At 42.7% G+C, this 18,296-nt stretch overlaps 1 protein-coding gene across 1 annotated transcript in view; it reads left to right on the forward strand.

Moving 5' to 3' along the window:
- The window catches only part of ANGPT1 (angiopoietin 1), a 235,820-nt gene extending 228,989 nt beyond the window's left edge, over window positions 1–6,831 (forward strand). The window contains exon 9 of the mRNA XM_075270268.1: window positions 4,634–6,831. Within this exon, the coding sequence (XP_075126369.1) occupies window positions 4,634–4,794 (161 nt within the window). The 3' untranslated portion in view covers window positions 4,795–6,831. The remainder of the gene's footprint in view (window positions 1–4,633) is intronic.
- Window positions 6,832–18,296: the final 11,465 nt, after the last annotated feature.

Consider the following 18,296-nt stretch of genomic DNA (forward strand, 5'->3'; position numbering starts at 1 on the left):
ATGAAAAATTTATGTAAAATTTGCGAAGACTTCTTTAATGATATGTTGCCTTTAATGATGGAGATATTAAGGACTACCAAGTCCTAAGTCCCAAGTTTGTAACCGATACACATGATCTATTAAAGACTACATACAGATGATTGTTTTGAAAGTTCAGGCTATCCATCTACAATGAAAATGAGTGACCCGCACTTGGCAAAGGTCTTTGATTTTCATAGACTACTCAGCTACAATTGGCATGACGTTATCCACGTGTCTGATTTCAAATACAATATATTATTGCACCAATTCCTTCCATAGAAGTTAAGAGAGCAAATAGCACGTACGGTTCTAAAACACTGTTCAGATGTGTAATTAGCGCGCTGTTCTGGATGCACCGTGAGGAATAGCATGCACGTACCGAATAACAAACCCGGCAGAGGAATAACTATGGGTATTGATGGACGGAGAGCAGGCCCATGTCACAACTACTTAGACATAGCTTGACACTTGGCAGAGACCTCTTTGATGTTCCGAATGTTAATTCTAGAGAATCAATCTATTCCATCAAGACGTTTACAGTGATGTATTGTGTTATGTTAGCGGCTCGAGACAGATAACAGTACATGAGATTATACAAACTAGCTATCGTAATATTACATCACTTGGTGTATATAAATGGTGCTGGTCTATGCACAAACCCACACAACACGTACCATGTGTGTAAGGATGTAGACTATTATTTTACATAACATGGATCCTAAGGATCGGCTTTTTGTTGCTATAGCTGGAATAATGGAGGATTGTGATGGTATAAATACAGGGTGTGTAAGCTAAGCATAAAAAAGACTGATAGACATAAAGCACAATACAAATCTAACCTGAAAAATAGCACATAAAGCCATAATAATAATAATAATAATAATAATAATAATTGCCATAAAAAGGATAATAGTGGTAGAAAATATAATTTTTTTAGTTTTTGAAAAATAAACTGTCAATATATTAGAAAAATAGTTAATATCATAGATTAAAAATCATATTATTAATTGTAGTAGGTGTTAATAATAGTAATACTGTAGAAAAATAAACCATATAATTCTAATTGGAATAGGAAAACCTGTTCCATATAGCCGCATACTGGTGAAGGTAACCATTACCTTAGACATATGTTCTTCCCGAATCCGCCATATACTTGGCTCAGCTGAGCATTTGTAAGTTTTTTATGAGTAAAGAGTAGAGATGAGCGAACAGTAAAATGTTCGAGATTCGATATTCGTTTCGAGTAGCCCCTCAATATTCGACTACTTGAATCGAATATCAAACCCTATTATAGTCTGTTGGGGGAAAATGCTCGTTTCAGGGGTAGGCAACATCGATCAAATTATACTTACCAAGTCCAAGAGTGAGGGTCGGGCTGGATCCTCCGAGAAGTCTTCTCCATGCAGCGTCCCCGCGGCGTCTTCCGGCTCTGAATTCACTCTGCCTGGCATGCGCAGTCGGCTCTGCCCAGGCCCAATGCCTGGCAGAGTGAATTCAGAGCCGGAAGACGCCGCGGGGACGCTGCACGGAGAAGACTTCTAAAGGTAGGGGAAGAACCAGCATTGATTGGCCGACTGTATAGCATTCGGCCAATCAATGCTGGTTCTGCATCAAACTTTTCCATTCGAATAGCGAGTGGTACTCGATCGAGTACAAGTATTTTGAATACCGTAGTAGTCGATCGAATACCTACTTGATCGAGTACTACTCGCTTATCTCTAGTAAAGAGTAATTGTTGTTGTCAGACGTATCATAATACTCAGCCCCTAAGCCAAATGGTGTTGGGTTCTGGTGACAGATCCCTTTAACTGTGGAAACCACATGATACCAATAATATAGAAGGAGTAGTGCTCTTGTGTCCGTTTTATTCTACTCAACCAGCCCACTCTGAAGGCCATGGAGAAGTAGCCACTCTTCCCTCTGTCCAGGTCCTCTCCCAACCCATGTAAACCAGGCAGTGGCTTCCAATGCTCTTCTGTCTCTTGCTATTGGCTTCTTATGGTGGTTGTAAGCCCTCTTGCTCTACAAACATACATCTCTGGCACTCACCTCTTCTTTACTCCATCTAGTTTGCCTTCCCATTGGTCGCTCTCTCCTTAGCAATGCCATAAAGCAATACTCAGTGCCATCACTTTGCCCCTACGTCAGCTCTGAGCTAGTAGAACTAGACGCTCCACCGGCAAGATGAAAGCCATAAAGCTATATTTTCTTGGTGACCAGTGACACTGCCACAATTTTGGCCCATCACGGTGGACTGTCAAATACAAAGGGCAAAACCACCGCAAGTAGGAGGACAAAAATATAAAGTAAATAACGTAAAGATACCATAAGAGAGTAAAACGAGAGTCATGTCCTTACGAGCCTAAGCTCTTAAATATCTTCAATATGAGAAGTTGTAAATTGATGTCTTCACTTCAATGAAGGATTAAGCATTATTTTTCTTGCTATTGGTCCAATTGCCATTATTGCGCAATCACGACATATTGAACTGGAAGAAAAACTAAAAAATGCCAAATATAGTGATATAAATCTGTCTCCGTGGGCTTCATTGTGAAGCATTACTTTAGAAGATGGAATCCAAAATGGATTATCCAAGAGATCTGTGCCGACATGTCTGAGTGATATTTTCCTAACACAGCAGGCAGCGCTCACATACAGCGCACACATGAATTAGATCCTATGGCAGTCGGCCCTTTGTCATTGCCAAGGAGATAAATGATATCCTTTCATATTAGATGAATTACCGAGGAGTAAAATTCCTCATAAAGGACTAAAGACTGGGAGCTTGGATCCTGGGGTCTGAACAAGGACTCCTTGGATTTGGTAGAAACATTGTGGTGTCTGTATTGGAAAAATCATTTCATCATTGTTAGTACGCCGAGTTTGGAAGTTTAGGAAGCAACAGGATACTCTGAGAAGCAAAAACACGCAAAAAGGTATTTTGGAAAAGGCATATATTAATCATAAAGGTCAATGCAATGTATGTACGTTCAGTAATCTGACAATTTGTAAAATAAATGTTGGGTGAGGACCCGCTGGGTCACCTAACTGGTTTGGTTTGGGGTAGTCTTGAAGGTGTTGTGTAAGTAATCCCGTGGTTCTAACCCTATACAGAGATCTGGACTTGTAGGGGCTACCAGGTTGCTGCCTTTTGGAGTAGTCTTGGAGTAGGTGATAGCTGACCCAGGCGGGTCAATTGACACCAGCGTGAAACACGAAGGGATCAGATTGGAGGGTAGACAGGTATGGACAGGGATGAGCAAACTGGTTTGTTACAAACTTGGTTTGTTATAAATTCCATCCTGTTAGCTGACACGATAAGATAATCCTTGAATACTCCCACCATGGGGAATAGTCCCATCATGTGTCCCGGGTCACCACTGAGGCCCAATCACACAGGGCTGTGTTGACATCATGGCGCTTTCAATCTCAGTCAGTTTGTCATGGCTGAGATAGGGATTAGGGTTGAAAAGATCGGATTCCGATCAGCGATCGAGAAAATTTCACGATCGCAATCAGAATTCCGAACACGATCTATTTAGGTGGGATCGAGATCGAGGATTATTTCCCCACTATTTCCCCTTAGCCTTCACACTGAGTATATAGTGTATACTCAGTGTGAAGGCTCCGCTGTGGTTCCATAGGAATGAATGGAAGCAGCCGGCACACAGCCTTAACCCCCTGCGTGCCGGCTGCCTTCATTCATTCTAAAGGGAGACTAAACTAACATGTCTCGTAGCTACTTACCTCCAGAGATGCCTGCTCCGCTGCTCTGGTGTTCTTCTCGCTGCCACTCCACCCTGCAGTCTTCTTTGCCTCACTGCCCCGCCTCCCAAGTTAATGTTTAAAGAGCTAGGAAGGTGGGGCTTGTGTCTTAGGAGAGTGTGGGCGGGTACAGGGCGGGGAGACGTGACATCTCCCCTCCCAGTACCCGCCCACACTCTCCTAACCTGGGAGGCAGGGAGCAGCGAGGCAAAGAAGACTGCAGCGGGGAGTGGCAGCAAGAAGGACATCGGAGCAGCGGAGCAGCCATCTCTGGGGGTAAGTGGACACCAGGGGGGACTAAGTAGCCAGAGGATTAAAAAAAAAAATCCTCTGGCTACTTAGTGATTCACTACACAGTGTGGATTCTAAAAATTAAAGCGTTCAATGTTTAGATTCCATGCTGTATAGTGAATAGCATTGCTTTCAAAATCCGATCTCCGATTAATAAAAAAATCCCATTGACTTGCATTGGGATCGGAATTGGGATCAAGATCGGGTTTGAATGAAAAATGATCGGAAATCGGATTTTAAAATCGATCCTGAAAAGTCAAGATCGGCTCAACCCTAATAGGGATACATTACTCGAATCTAAGTCCCAACACAAGGCTGAGATTAATATATCTATGACTCACTCATGGCCGAGAGGGTAAAACCTGTGTCCTTGGCCACCTAGAAGTAGAAGTAGACCACCTAGAAGTAGAAGTAGACCACCTAGAAGTAGAATATGAGTAGGAGTAAGGCAAAGGCTCTTCTGTATTTAGATAGAACAAGGGTAAATATTCATTTTAAGTGAATAAAGTCTTTAAATCTATAATTCATTGACATGATCATATTTTTTTTCACTTAGGTTGGTGGTTCGATGCTTGTGGCCCTTCCAACCTCAATGGAATGTATTACACCGCTGGTCAGAATCATGGGAAATTGAATGGCATAAAGTGGCATTACTTCAAAGGTCCAAGTTACTCCTTACGCTCAACAACGATGATGATTCGACCATTGGACTTCTAATTCAGAAGAGCGGGACAATGAGGGGCGTAACTTGAGCAGGTGCAGAGGGTGCGGTTGCATCTGGGCCCAGAAGCCTTATGGTGTCCATAAGGTGCCTCTTCCCAATTTGTGGAGCTGAGTATTATATATGATACATTATTGTTGGGGGCCTGGTACAGATTTTGCATTGGGGCCCAGAAGCTTGATGTTACGCCTCTGGGGACAATGACATACAGATATCTATGGGAAGTTTCTCTTTTCAGTTGAATTACTGACGTAAGATGTGACTTACGGTAAATCCACAACTCGGAACGGTTCGGTATGGATGATTTCTTGTTGTCAGCTGGACTTCATTACTGGGATTTAAGCAAATGGTGCGAAACATGGTTGATCCATTACGGATATGTTTGTTTTTTTATCAATTTATCCAAGAACTTGGCGTAAGGAATTATGTACTAAGTGTATTGCATGGACAGTAAGATTTACAGGCGGTTTTATGGATTTAAAATCTAAACTATCCAGATAAGAAGATGGAGAAGAAATCACACGAGAACGCTCAAGATTTTTCTACGGATTCAAGAAATGTAACTGTACATTTAGCGGTTCCAACTAAAATGTGGCATTTTTCATTATTGATTCCTGATGGTCCAGAAACATCACAAAGGTGCTAGTGAACCAATGAGCAATCTGAAAAGAACCATCTGACAACTTTGTAGATTTATCACAGATAAAACAATGTGATAATACATGTGTAAAAAACAATACTCTGCTACATCTTTGCAGAACCCGAAACATAACTTTCCTCATTGATTGTGTAGAACACGTACTTTGTAAGGGAAACTGCACCATCTTGCAACTTTAACATTTACTGTATGTACTAAATAACAACCAAAACATCCTAATATTTCTATAGTTTACATATATTTTTACATCACAAAATTTACTTACGCAATTGTTTAAGCACAAATATTACGCTCAAACAATAATTTCATTTCTCATTTTAAGGGGTTATCTGACTCATATGAGCAGGACATGGTAAAAACATGGTAAAAACATAATTCAACTTATAGGTTGAGTAGATAGCTCGATCCCTGTTATCTCCTTGGTATTGTTTGTACTTGCCATACTAGAAGTGGTAACAAGATCTTTAAATGGGGGGTATACAGTTTTATGCATGGAGGCTAGGGAAGAGCAAAAAAACCCCAAAACATACTCACTTATCCTCAGAGCTCCGATCCAGTGGTTCCCCAATGCTTCTTCCAGTGGAAGTCCACTGTGGACAATCAGCGTCCTAAGGAAAGGAACTGGGACATCACTGACATACGTCACCTGTGGCATCCCATGTCCTTTCCTTAGGCACTGGTTGACCTCCACTGTCACATGTAGCAAGGACTTCTGCCAATACAAGACCCCGGGAGCAGAAGGATCGGACCACGGTGGGAGACACTGGAGCACTGGGGACAAGTGAGTATGAGTTTGTTTGGTTTTTTTTACACATTTTCTGGAAAAACTGAAAATCCTGGACAACCCTTTAGTGGCCACACGAGTCAGTTATTGACTTCAGTGGGAACCGGTCCACAAATGCCACATGACTGGCTGACCTCAGCAATCTCGCACCATGTCAATTCAGGGGTCAGTGATTTTATGCAGTGGTCGCATGACGATAAACCCGACGTCATCGATTTCGGTCTAATGAGAGCCCAGCAACCAGTGCTGAAATGGGGAACATTGACAAACTAATGTGTGTGACTTTATTACTTTCTACCATGCCCTGCTCTTACCCGAAGTTAGTCGGACAACCCCTTTAAACAAACCAGCAGTATTATGGTACTGGCAAAGGTTATAATGGTATGCAAAGTAAACTCCATATAAGACATGTTTTATCCTTTAGTGTTTTCATAGCTTTGTTTGCTATTATTAAGCCTTAGTATCCATGTATGAAGTATGGGTGTATGATGTATTTTATGCATATTTTTAGGTACAGTTACATTCAAAAACAGCATTTTCTGAAAAGTGTACGTCATCTAAATTATGTATTCTGAAGGGGTTTTATTTTTCAAAATCTACACAATAAATTAAGAAATGTTTTGTTATAGGCCTGTTCTTTGTACTTATATATACCTATATGGTACACTATAGCGGATTCCACAACCAAGGTTCCGCTCCCTTTTCTCTTGATTGATGGCTTTTTTTTCTATGATGTCACCTTGTGCAGCGCATGCGCAAGATTTCAGCACTGCCGAAAGTGGATTTGGACAGTAATGGGGATGTCAATAGGTTGCAGGGTAGGAATTGCCGCATTGCCGCATTCGGTAACCACCCAATGGGCACTTGTATGCTGTTACCATATTGGATAAATAATTATTTTCTTTCTGGTAAGGTCTCAGTCCACAACAATAAGGGTACTTATGGTGTTTGACACCCCTACTGGGGTGTCAAATTGAAGTTTTTGTAATGGGACTAAAGAAGGAAGAGCAGCTGAGAAATAGGATATGAGGGCATCATAGAGCAACTCAGGTAAGAGATGGACTGGACTCTTAAGTTTGGGCCCCAATTTTTGCCACAGTACCATGGAACACTTCCTGACACTCTCTAGGGAGTAGAATGCCTCTAACAAAGTTTCCTCAGTATGTGCCAAAAATAGTAAATCTCCCTCATTTGTAGGTTCCCGTTATCTATAGGGCTGTTGAGGTATTGACTAAGCCCCAAGGACGGGAGTTACCCCACCATAGCACATCCCAACAGAGGCATAGGTCCAATCAGGTTTCAATACACCTCTTTGAGGATTACAAATGTTGAACCTTTGGCTCCTTCTACATTACAAGTCTTAAACTTTTCATTATCCTGTGGACTACAAATACCGCCATTGCATCTCCTTGTGTAGAGATGAGCGAACAGTAAAATGTTCGAGGTTCGATATTCGTTTCGAGTAATCCCTCAATATTCGACTACTCAAATCGAATATCGAACCCTATTATAGCCTATGGGGGAAAAATGCTCGTTTCAGGGGTAGGCAACATTCAATCAAATTATACTTACCAAATCCATGAGTGAGGGTCGGGCTGGATCCTCTGAGAAGTCTTCTCCGTGCAGCTTCCCCGCGGCATCTTCCGGCTCTGAATTCACTCTGCCAGGCATCGGGCCTGGGCAGAGCCGACTGCGCATGCCCGCACTACAAGCCTGGCAGAGTGAATGAAGAGCCGGAAGATGCCGCGGGGAAGCTGCACAAAGAAGACTTCTAAAGGTAGGAGAAGAACCAGTGTTGATTGGCCGACTGTATAGCATTCGGCCAATCAATGCTGGTTCTGCATCAAACTTTTACATTCGAATAGCGAGTGGTACTCGATCGAGTATGAGTATTTCGAATACCGTAGTATTTGATCGAATACCTACTCGCTCATCTCTATCTTTGTGCATTCCCACTGTTGATGTAGAACCTTTTGGTCTCCAACTTGCCACCATTATTGCCCTTCCTAGTGGACTAGAAATAGTCTAAGGAACAACTTCATTCTGCAAGGACCAATAGATCTTACCAAGAGCTGATAACCATTAGGCAGCCTGTTCCCCATTGCTTGCAGGTTTGAAGATAATTCTTTACCCCGGTGGGCCTGAAATAGTGCACACATCCTCATACAACTCTGCTCAAAAGTCGTCTTCGTGAAATATAAAGTAGAACTTTCACCTGTTTCCATCTGTGGCTTTGTTGGAAGAGTATCGCACATTTTGCAGATTCATACATTACAATATACTGCATATCTAGTACTGATACCGAGTTCCAGCCTGCATTATACTCCAGAGCAGCAATCATACTTCTAATTCTGAACCCTGCAGAAATGCAATATTTTATCATTTCTTGTTGGCTGTGTTCAGAAGATCTGCATATTATGATAGACTATTGATGATACTGTATATGGACAACTTATTCCACTACATTATGGCAGGGCAGCTAAATTGTGGATAATCCAATGACAATTGGACAAGCAGAAACGTGAATGCTACTCTAAAGCATAAAAGAGACCACTACCCAGGATTGCTACAAAGTAATGTCATGTAATTAGAAAGTTAATCAACTTTTGATGTGCGGTACTGTGCAGAAATTACATGTTAGTCTGCCAAAAAACTGCAAAGCAAGAATACTTTCAGAAATAGAAGGGTTAATAATTAATTGTTGTCAATTAACAAAAAAGCAATGAAGAAAAGATTCATGTAAATCTCATCAATATTTGGTGTGACCTTTGCCCTTTGCCTTCCATCAGTTCTTCTCGGTACTTGCATACAGATTTTGGCAGAACTTGGCAGGGAGGTTGTTCCCACCACCTTGGAGAACTAAGCACAGATCTTCTGTGGATGTAGGCTTCCTCCAATCCGTCTGTCTCTTCATCTCATCCCAGACAGACTGGATGATGTTGAGATCAGGGCTCTGTGGGGGCCGGATCAACACTTCAAGGACTCCTCCTCCAAAGGGCAAAAGTCACACCAAATATTGAAGGAATTTACATTTCTCTTTATTTATTCCCTTCCCTCCCTTTTTTTAAATTGACAAATATTAACCCTTCTATTTCTGAAAGTATTCTTTCTTTGCAGCATTTTTCCCGCTAAAACATTTACATAGTGCAATGAATTCTGCATGTAAATAGTCAAATGTTCACTGTACAGTATAAAGACATGCGGCCACAACACAAATCTCTTATATTATAATTAAGATGTGATTCTGTAGACAGAAAGCGACTACAGTCCTGCGACATTACATCCCCATTGTCCATATAAGTCACGTCTTGCTTTACTTTCAGGAGCAAATGCAATAAAAAGTTCTAAGAATCTGATCCCGCCAGTACGGTTAATCCCGTGATTATAAAGTCTGACTTCTGAGGATTCCGTCATCTAATAATTTACTATGGCAGAAACCCTTCACTAGTCTCTGTACTACCTGCTACACAGGTGACATCCCAACACAAACCAAAAACCACTGGAACAAAAGTGAGAGTGGATTGTTAAAGCTTCTACTTCATTGGATTCCAAAAATTAAACAAATAAAATCGAAAAACTAATATAGTACTTAAAGTATAAAAACCACACTGTGACCTCCTAAAGACAGAATGCAAAAAACAAATGTAGTCCTGGAACATCAAGATAAAAAAAAACTACTGTAAACATTGTAAGGAATTACCAAACCAGTAACATGGATCTCTCGTAACACGGATCTCTGTTTCCTGTCTATGTTGAATTTAAAATTCTTCACATTTATTTTTTGTATTATCTATTTTACATAAACATATATTTTGTTGTTTCAAACACATTCAGTTTTTCAGGAATTTTTGGAATGTTTTCTGTTTATATCAGAACATAATTTATTAGCCAGCCGGGGCCCATATCCAGAGATACATATAGCCAAGTCTTGCAGAAAACAGGTCACAATTCATATCATAATTTTAAAGAAGTGGTTGAATCAGAGTGATCCCTGGTTGTGATTCTTTCAGTGTATTGTCATTACAGATGTGTGTTGTCTTCTTGGCTGGACATGTCCAGATATGTGTACCAAGGGATGACTAGCTTCTCAGAATAACTTAATTTTGTGATACTCTATCAGGAGATGTCTATCCTATGTTTTTTTTATTTGTGGCCACCCAGTGGCTGTATTGTGAAGTGCAGCTTGTCAAGCATTTTGCAGTATTGTATTGAATTGGTTTTATGGTAAATTGCAGTCCTTAGTCCTAAGGTGAGGGTGAGCACAGTGGCGTAACTACCGCCGTAGCAGCAGAGGCAACTGCCACAGGGCCTGGAACTTTTGGGGCCCGGTGACAGCCGCTACCACTGCTATCATTATACTCGGGGGTCTTTTCGGACCCCTGAGTATAATGATCGGTGGCCTGGGAGAGGTAAGAAACATAAAAAACACTGTTACTTACCTCTCCACAATCCAGGCAGGCTTTGGCCTAGTCGTCTGACATCTCATGACCCCGGCCTGCGTCCCAGGTCATGTGACGTCTGACGTCATTGAAGATGGACTACTTCAGAGGCCAACATCGTAGGAGCTGGGAGATAGGTGAGTAACAGAGTTCTTTTTATGTTTTTCTCCCCCTGGGTCTCTGATTATTATACTCTGGGGTCTGAAAAGACCCCAGAGTATAATAATTGTTTATGGGTGTCCACAATGGGACATAATACTGTGTGCAGGGGCCACTATGGGGTATAATACTGTGTGCAGGGGTCACTATGGGACATAATACTGTGTGCAGGGGCCACTAAGGGGGATAATACTGTGTGCAGGGGCCACTATGGGGGATAATACTGTGTGCAGGGGCCACTATGGGGGATAATACTGTGTGCAGGGGCCACTATGGGGGATAATACTGTGTGCAGGGGCCACTAGGGGGCATAATACTGTTTGCAGGGGCCACTATGGGGTACAATAATGTTTGCAGGGGCCACTGTGGGGGATAACACTGTGTGGAGGGGCCACTGAGGGACATAATAGTGTGTGCAGGGGCCACTATGGGGGATAATACTGTGTGCAGGGACCACTATGGGGCATAACAGAGCGCACAGGAAGGAGGGGGTCGGTCGAGGTCTTCGGGGTCTGTGTCGGTCGGGTGGGGGGGCATGTCAAAAGTTCGCCATGGGGCCCCGCCATTCCTAGTTATGCCACTGGGTGAGCACATCTGTATGTGAATAGAGTTTTTGACCATAGGAGTCAAAGCCGCTATAGCACATATCTATGGTTTTATGGTTTTGTTCTAGATAATGTTTTATTTTTAGTATGTTCTATTCTATTTAATTGTATCTACCACAATCAGAAGGATGAGTGGCACTAGTATCTTGTTTTGGCACTGACATCTTGTCTTGGCACAGGCCGCTATGGCTTTCTAACAATGCCAAACCATAGTTAACGAATTTCTAATTTAGATGTCTTTTAACTGTACTTTGTGCTTTGTGCCAAACCTTTGACACATGAAAACCGCCTTATACGTGCCATGTGTGACTACTAACCACTGGTTAATCTAGAACAACCCTTTACTGTTAGCAATTACACAGCGAAACCTATAAAAAATTAGAAGTATAGGCCCGTCCTTTAATCTGTCATCCCAAAATACAAAGAATTTAATAGTTCGAAACTTATTTTCGGAAATTTTTTTCTAAGCAAAAACACTAGCCACTTTTTCCTTGTTCACGACCACTGGCCGGACCCATTTTCACGTTTGGTACATGTGGTTTTAAAGGCTATCACAATTTTTTTTCGTTCAGGTTACTCAAAATAATAAACACTCAGACTGACCTTCCTTTATCTGTCCTGGACTCCCTTAAGGTGTTCGGTCCAAGTTCACGGGTCCTTTGGGCCTTTTCTGGCCTCTTCTATAATGTCACGGGCTCTTGTATCACCACTAAGGTCTGTGATTAGTGGTCGCTTGGGTTGGGCCGCCATCTTTATTCTTTTACACAAGTATTATAACATCAACATGCCCCACATCACAACTGAGAACTGTGAAGTCACAGGCCCAAAGAGGACCAAAGAGCACTGGGCTCTGCTTATTATTAGAGATGAGCGAGTAGTACTCGATCGAGTAGGTATTCGATTGAATACTACGGTATTCGAAATACTCGTACTCGATCGAGTACCACTCGCTATTTGAATGTAAAAGTTCGATGCAGAACCAGCATTGATTTGCCGAATGCTATACAGTCAGCCAATCAACGCTGGTTCTTCTCCTACCTTTAGAAGTCTTCTCCGTGCAGCTTCCCCGCGGCATCTTCCGGCTCTTCATTCACTCTGCCAGGCATTGGGCATGGGCAGAGCCGACTGCGCATGTCTGCTTGTAGTGCGGGCATGCGCAGTCGGCTCTGCCCAGGCCCGATGCCTGGCAGAGTGAAATCAGAGCCGGAAGATGCCGCGGGGAAGCTGCACGGAGAAGACTTCTCGGAGGATCCAGACCGACCCTCACTCGTGGACTTGGTAAGTATAATTTGATCGAACGTTGCCTACCCCTGAAACGAGCATTTTCCCCCCATAAGCTATAATAGGGTTCGATATTCGATTCGAGTAGTTGAATATTGAGGGGCTACTCGAAACGAATATCGAACCTCGAACATTTTACTGTTCGCTCATCTCTACTTATTATACTCTTAGGCCAAACGAAACTGGTGGGTGAACCCTAATAATATTTGCGAAACTAATCTCGTTCCATTCGCCCATCTCTAACTGTAAATTCATTTAATTTCAATCTGAATCTGTAATTCTACGTCAACGTCTTAGGTGTCACTCAGAACCGGTGACAGCAATGCCTTTCCTGGAGACGGCCTATGATGGAAACATGACTCTGCCACATATTGACCTCTCCGTTTTGTCGCAAAGTCTTTTAATTCTATATAATAATGCTTTTCTTTGGAAAGCCTTGATGTTTCCATCCTACTTATGCTAACGATTTGTAAGTCCTATTGTTGTCCTAGCCATGGCAACCGGCTCTTCTATATAGCTGAGGGTGCCCGGTGACTCCTCCGCTCTCTGCATTGTCAATGTCTTTCACTTCATTCGTGTCTGTGGTGGGCAAGTCCATGATAGCCTTTTCTTGCAATTAATTGCCATTTTTCTTTCCCAGGATCTTCATCTAAATGAGCCCTGAATTAATTAGTGGCCGCACAATTCACAGCTTGAAGGGTACAAATTCCTCACCACTTTGCTGACTAATCCATCAATACGGCGGAGCAGAGCTCATGTCCTGTATTCTAGACCAGGCCATGGTGAAATGCACAAAATGCGCCCATCATGTCTAAGCTAAAGTGATGTCTAGTGCATTGAGAAAAAAGAAATCAGCCTTAGATTCAAGACAGAGGAACTTCTGCTATAACTATACTTAGGGCTCGTACACACATGGCAAACTTGTTGCAGAAATTTCTGCAAATGTTCCATTCATGGGACTTGTAAAATTGCTGTAAACTGTTCAATTGTGGTGTTTTCTGCAACAAATCTGCTCCGTGTCAAGATCATTGAACCAAGTATTTGATGTTTACAACTTATTTTGGCCCAATTTTGAGACATTGTTTTAATCTTTGGTATGACATCAATGGCCCGGGGGGGGGGGGGGGTGTCACATCTGAGGTCTGTGATTGGACCACCATCAGTCACCTGGATGCATCGAGTGTCATGATGTTATGATACTCGGCGTGGCCAGGTCACTGCTGAGACCCAATCGCAGGCCTCAGTGCTGAGCCTGGGCTGATGACGTCTCTAGACGCGTTGAGGAGGTCCTAGAAAGGTAATGGAAGGTGAGTATGAATTTTTTTTGGTTGTTGTTTTTTTTCAGCTTCCTGGGCCTCCAAAAATAATCATCATCATCGGTGGATTCACTACAGAGGAGGAAACTATTATGGAAATTGGAGACTGGCCCTAATGGCTTTACAACGAGACAAGAACATAAACCCTAAAAACACAAGGTGGGACCATACAACCCCAGAGTGTAATGCAGCAGCAGTGGCATAACTAAAGTCTTGTGGGCCCCAGTGAAATCTTGTCTGGGGCCCCCTACCTCCTCCCTAAAGTGAATTCTTGATAGTGATGGTTACGGGTGCTATGGAGTATAATTAACCTTAGTGTGGTTAGGGTAATCTGTGGGTCTCCTTGGCTTATGGGCCAGATAGAAGGTGCAATCTCAATATTGATGCTTATGGGCCCTCTAAGGCTCCTGGGTCCCAGTGCGACTGTACCCTCTGCACCCCCTCAAGTTACACCCCTGTGCGGCAGCCATTTTATTTCACCCACAAAAAAATCTTTATTTGAATTCAGAGGCGGAAGACGCTGCGGGGACGCTGCACGGAGAAGACTTCTAAAGGTAGGAGAAGAACCAGCGTTGATTGGCCGACTGTATAGCATTCGGCCAATCAATGCTAGTTCTGCATCGAACTTTTCCATTCGAATAGCGAGTGGTACTCAATCGAGTATGAGTATTTCGAATACCGTAGTATTCAATCGAATACCTACTCGATCGAGTACTACTCGCTCATCTCTAGTTATTTACATACAGGTGTTATCTCTCATTGTAACCTGCCTGTGCTGATAACAAGATGACTGCTGAGAAGTGATCTCTACAGAACAGGGAGTGCCAGATTATTGGGATGGAGTGAAAACTGATACATTGTAGGATTTTTTATACAAATAATGACAGAAAAAAGAAACATTAAAAATTGCAATTCACCATAAAATTTGTGTCAAACAATAGATCACTTTCTGGTGATGTATTCCCTAGCTGATGTAAATTTTACTATGAAGTTTAGTATCGCTTTCATCGCCCCCAAACATGTGTTGTGTATGTGAAAACATAGATGAAAGTGTTAAATCAGGAGATGAGCAATAGTGAATAGTGACTCTGTTTCTTGGCTCGTCTTTCTCTGATGATTATTTAGATTTACTCCCTGACCCGGAGCATCAGAGAAGGCTCCGGAGAATACAAGGCGAGCAGCAACAACATCATTTTCAGCGTTGCAGAGCATGCGAATGTTTGCACACAAAAGTTCAATAACTAGAATTACCAGCCATTCTGCAAAATTATCCACGGTTCAGTGAGCCCTGAAAGAGAGGAAGCAGGGCTCCAGTGAACTGAAAAGCAAGCTATGTGCGCTCATAGAGGAATGCCACTGACTAATAGCAGCGCAACAGTGACTAATCCTAATAGAGAACACAACCAGAGGCGCTCTCACCTGTGCATTACCTGTGCACCTACATCATTGTATAGCTCAATGCGCAACCGTTCTGCTTTACAGCTCTCCATGTAGATTGTATCTGATCCCTAACCTGATGCACTCTTTGAACTATTGAATTGTAGCAGTGATATGGTGACAGCATGGAAACTTCTAGATAGAGATACATAATAGGAAATAAAAAAAAAACTCATTCCATTGGTGTAACTGGTATGTCAGTTACTGTATAAAGCAAAGTGAGATGCAATGATATGGGATAATAAACGTTCACTTTTTACATTAGATTTTTTATGGAGTGCTGTTCTATTCCCACAAGCTGAGTACCTGCCCAAGTCACAGGACTAAGGGTGAGTTCACACGGAGTAATGTGCCGCGTGATGTGGCACGTAGACGCCGCGTGAGCTTTTGCGGGCCATATACGCTCCCATTGATTTCAATGGGAGCCAGGATCGTATACGTGGCAAAATCACGGCCGCAAAATAGTGCTGCGTATACGATCCCAGCTCCCATTGAAATCAATGGGAACGTATACGGCCCGCAAAAGCTCCCGCAGCATAGACGTGCCAGATTACGAGCTAAAATGCATCGTGTGAATGCACCCTTAGGGCACCTGCAACCCTGCATTACCATCAAGGGCCATTTCTAATTGTACCTGGCTCAGGAAGGATGAAAGCCATAAGAAAGCTTCCTAAGGAAACAACTACTACCACTATCTGGTCTGAGAAAAATTGGAAGAAAGGCATTGACCCTGCCCAAAACACAGGACGGACCCGGCATCATGGTATATTGAGAGAGTAAGTGATCGGCACCTGTTGAGCAAGAGCTGGAACTACCATCTATCAGCTCACCCCGTACCCAAAGTGTCCTCTATTACCAGTAGTGCTCGACCACCATCAGGCTCAGGGAGGCTTACTAAAGGGAACAGTCCCAGTTGATGCTACTACCACCAATTTCCACAACGCAGGTCCTTCTCTTCCCTGGACCAACCCTGAGTAGTTTTAGAAGATTGGTTGCTTTGACCAACTACTACTCCTAAGCTCCCTACTGCTTTGTCACTGCTTAAGTATTATTTTTTAATGGTTTTTCCCACTATGGTTGATACCAGAAAGTCCCTTTAAGAAATGAATTCACTACTAAGCTTTGTACGTCTCTATGTTTTTGTTGACTTCTTCTCGATTAGTCCTGGACACTTATTTTACATCAAAATCCAGAGTTCATTTCTCTCTTCCCCCTTGTAAGATCAATTTCCATAATAACGACAGCCATGCACCCCTTGGGAGTCTGAATGCAGCATATTACGGTTGTGAGAGGGGTCTGCGGTATGGACATAAGCTCACTTTATAGGAGGACATGAATGCTACATGAGATGCCAGTCATTATTACATTATCATTCATGGCCCCAGCCATGTAAATAGGATTAGGCAGGTGATGGCCCCCAGAGGTGTAGGCAATGTGTTTAGGGCTTTTGTTGTCCCACACCTGCACCGAGGCGAAGCACTTTCCCTGTTAAACCTGTTAAACGACCAGATCTGAACTTCCTGCTGTTCACACACAAAGCTGCTGCCCGCTTGTTAAGTAAGTGGTCGCTTTCCTCCCTCCGATAGCCCCGTCCCTCCGCCTGCGCCCTGTACAATGGATAATCTGCTTAAAGTTCAATCTATATTAAAGCTGGACTGTTCTATTCCCTCCACCTGTGCCTTCAGTCTTACAATTCTATATCACGGGCCCGAAAGTTAAGCTGCAAATTAACCCTTCGCAATTAAATCAAAGGACATGAAAAATAACAATAAAGTAATCTCATCAGATAATCTATAAATCTCATATCTGAGTCAGGGTTATATCTGGAGGCTATTCTGTGTATAATAAAACTTAACTTACAATATTTAAAACATATTTTCTGAATCTGTCAAACTTATCTTCGCCAAGGGCCACATCAGCCTTATGGTCATCTTGTGCACCTCTTTTATTATCCTCCCGACTACCCTGTCTCCTGCACCATCATTCTGCAAGCTATAGCATTGAGTGGGAGACAGCATGGCTGGAAGGACATTAAAAGAGTTGCATAGCGGGGCACTACATCAGCACTTTGCAGGAAGAAGAGGTAAGTATGAAATGTCCTACACCTGGACAGTAGTATGGTGAGTGGTCCTATAAGGTCTCCTGGTTTAGAGGTCCGCCACAAGGGTGACTGCTGTGACCCCTATAGCTGTTTGCTGTCCTTGGCTAGAAGGTCCACAGCTATAGAGCGCTGGGTACTTTCCGGCCTAAAACAGGACAAAGTGATCATGTGACGTGACTTACTCCCCCCCCCACACATAATATGGTCCCTTTTTTTGGTCCTCTACACAGTATATCACCCCTTTCTATTGGCCTCACATAGAGTAAGTGACTAGTAGGAATGTAGAGGCGTAGCTAGCGGGGCAGAGGGGTTGGAGGACCTGGCCAAAAATTCTTTGTTTGCTCGGGACTAAAAAATCAGCGGAGCTCTCTTCATTGGACAAGCTGAATGGATATGAAGCCATCTTTGCAGATCCAGAGAAGTCATTTGTTTCTGCTTCTTAAAATAACTATTCTGTTCTGTGCCTGCGCCTTATTTATTATGTAGGTGCAAAAAAAATGGTGCAAGACACACGGCGAGGACATGTGCACGGAATTTATCAACAGCTTATGCTTGATTTGTAAGTCACACCAGAAATTACAAGGGTACACAAAAAGTGCAACTGTGCAAAATATTGGCGAAAAGAGGTGCATTTGATAAATAACCTCCAGCCAGTCTTGGGAGGTTTACCAACATCTACTATAGCGTCTCACTGCAGCATGCACTTTTTATTCATAGA

The sequence above is a fragment of the Leptodactylus fuscus genome, chromosome 4 (assembly GCF_031893055.1).
Source record: "Leptodactylus fuscus isolate aLepFus1 chromosome 4, aLepFus1.hap2, whole genome shotgun sequence".
In the NCBI taxonomy this organism is placed as follows: Eukaryota; Metazoa; Chordata; class Amphibia; order Anura; family Leptodactylidae; genus Leptodactylus; species Leptodactylus fuscus.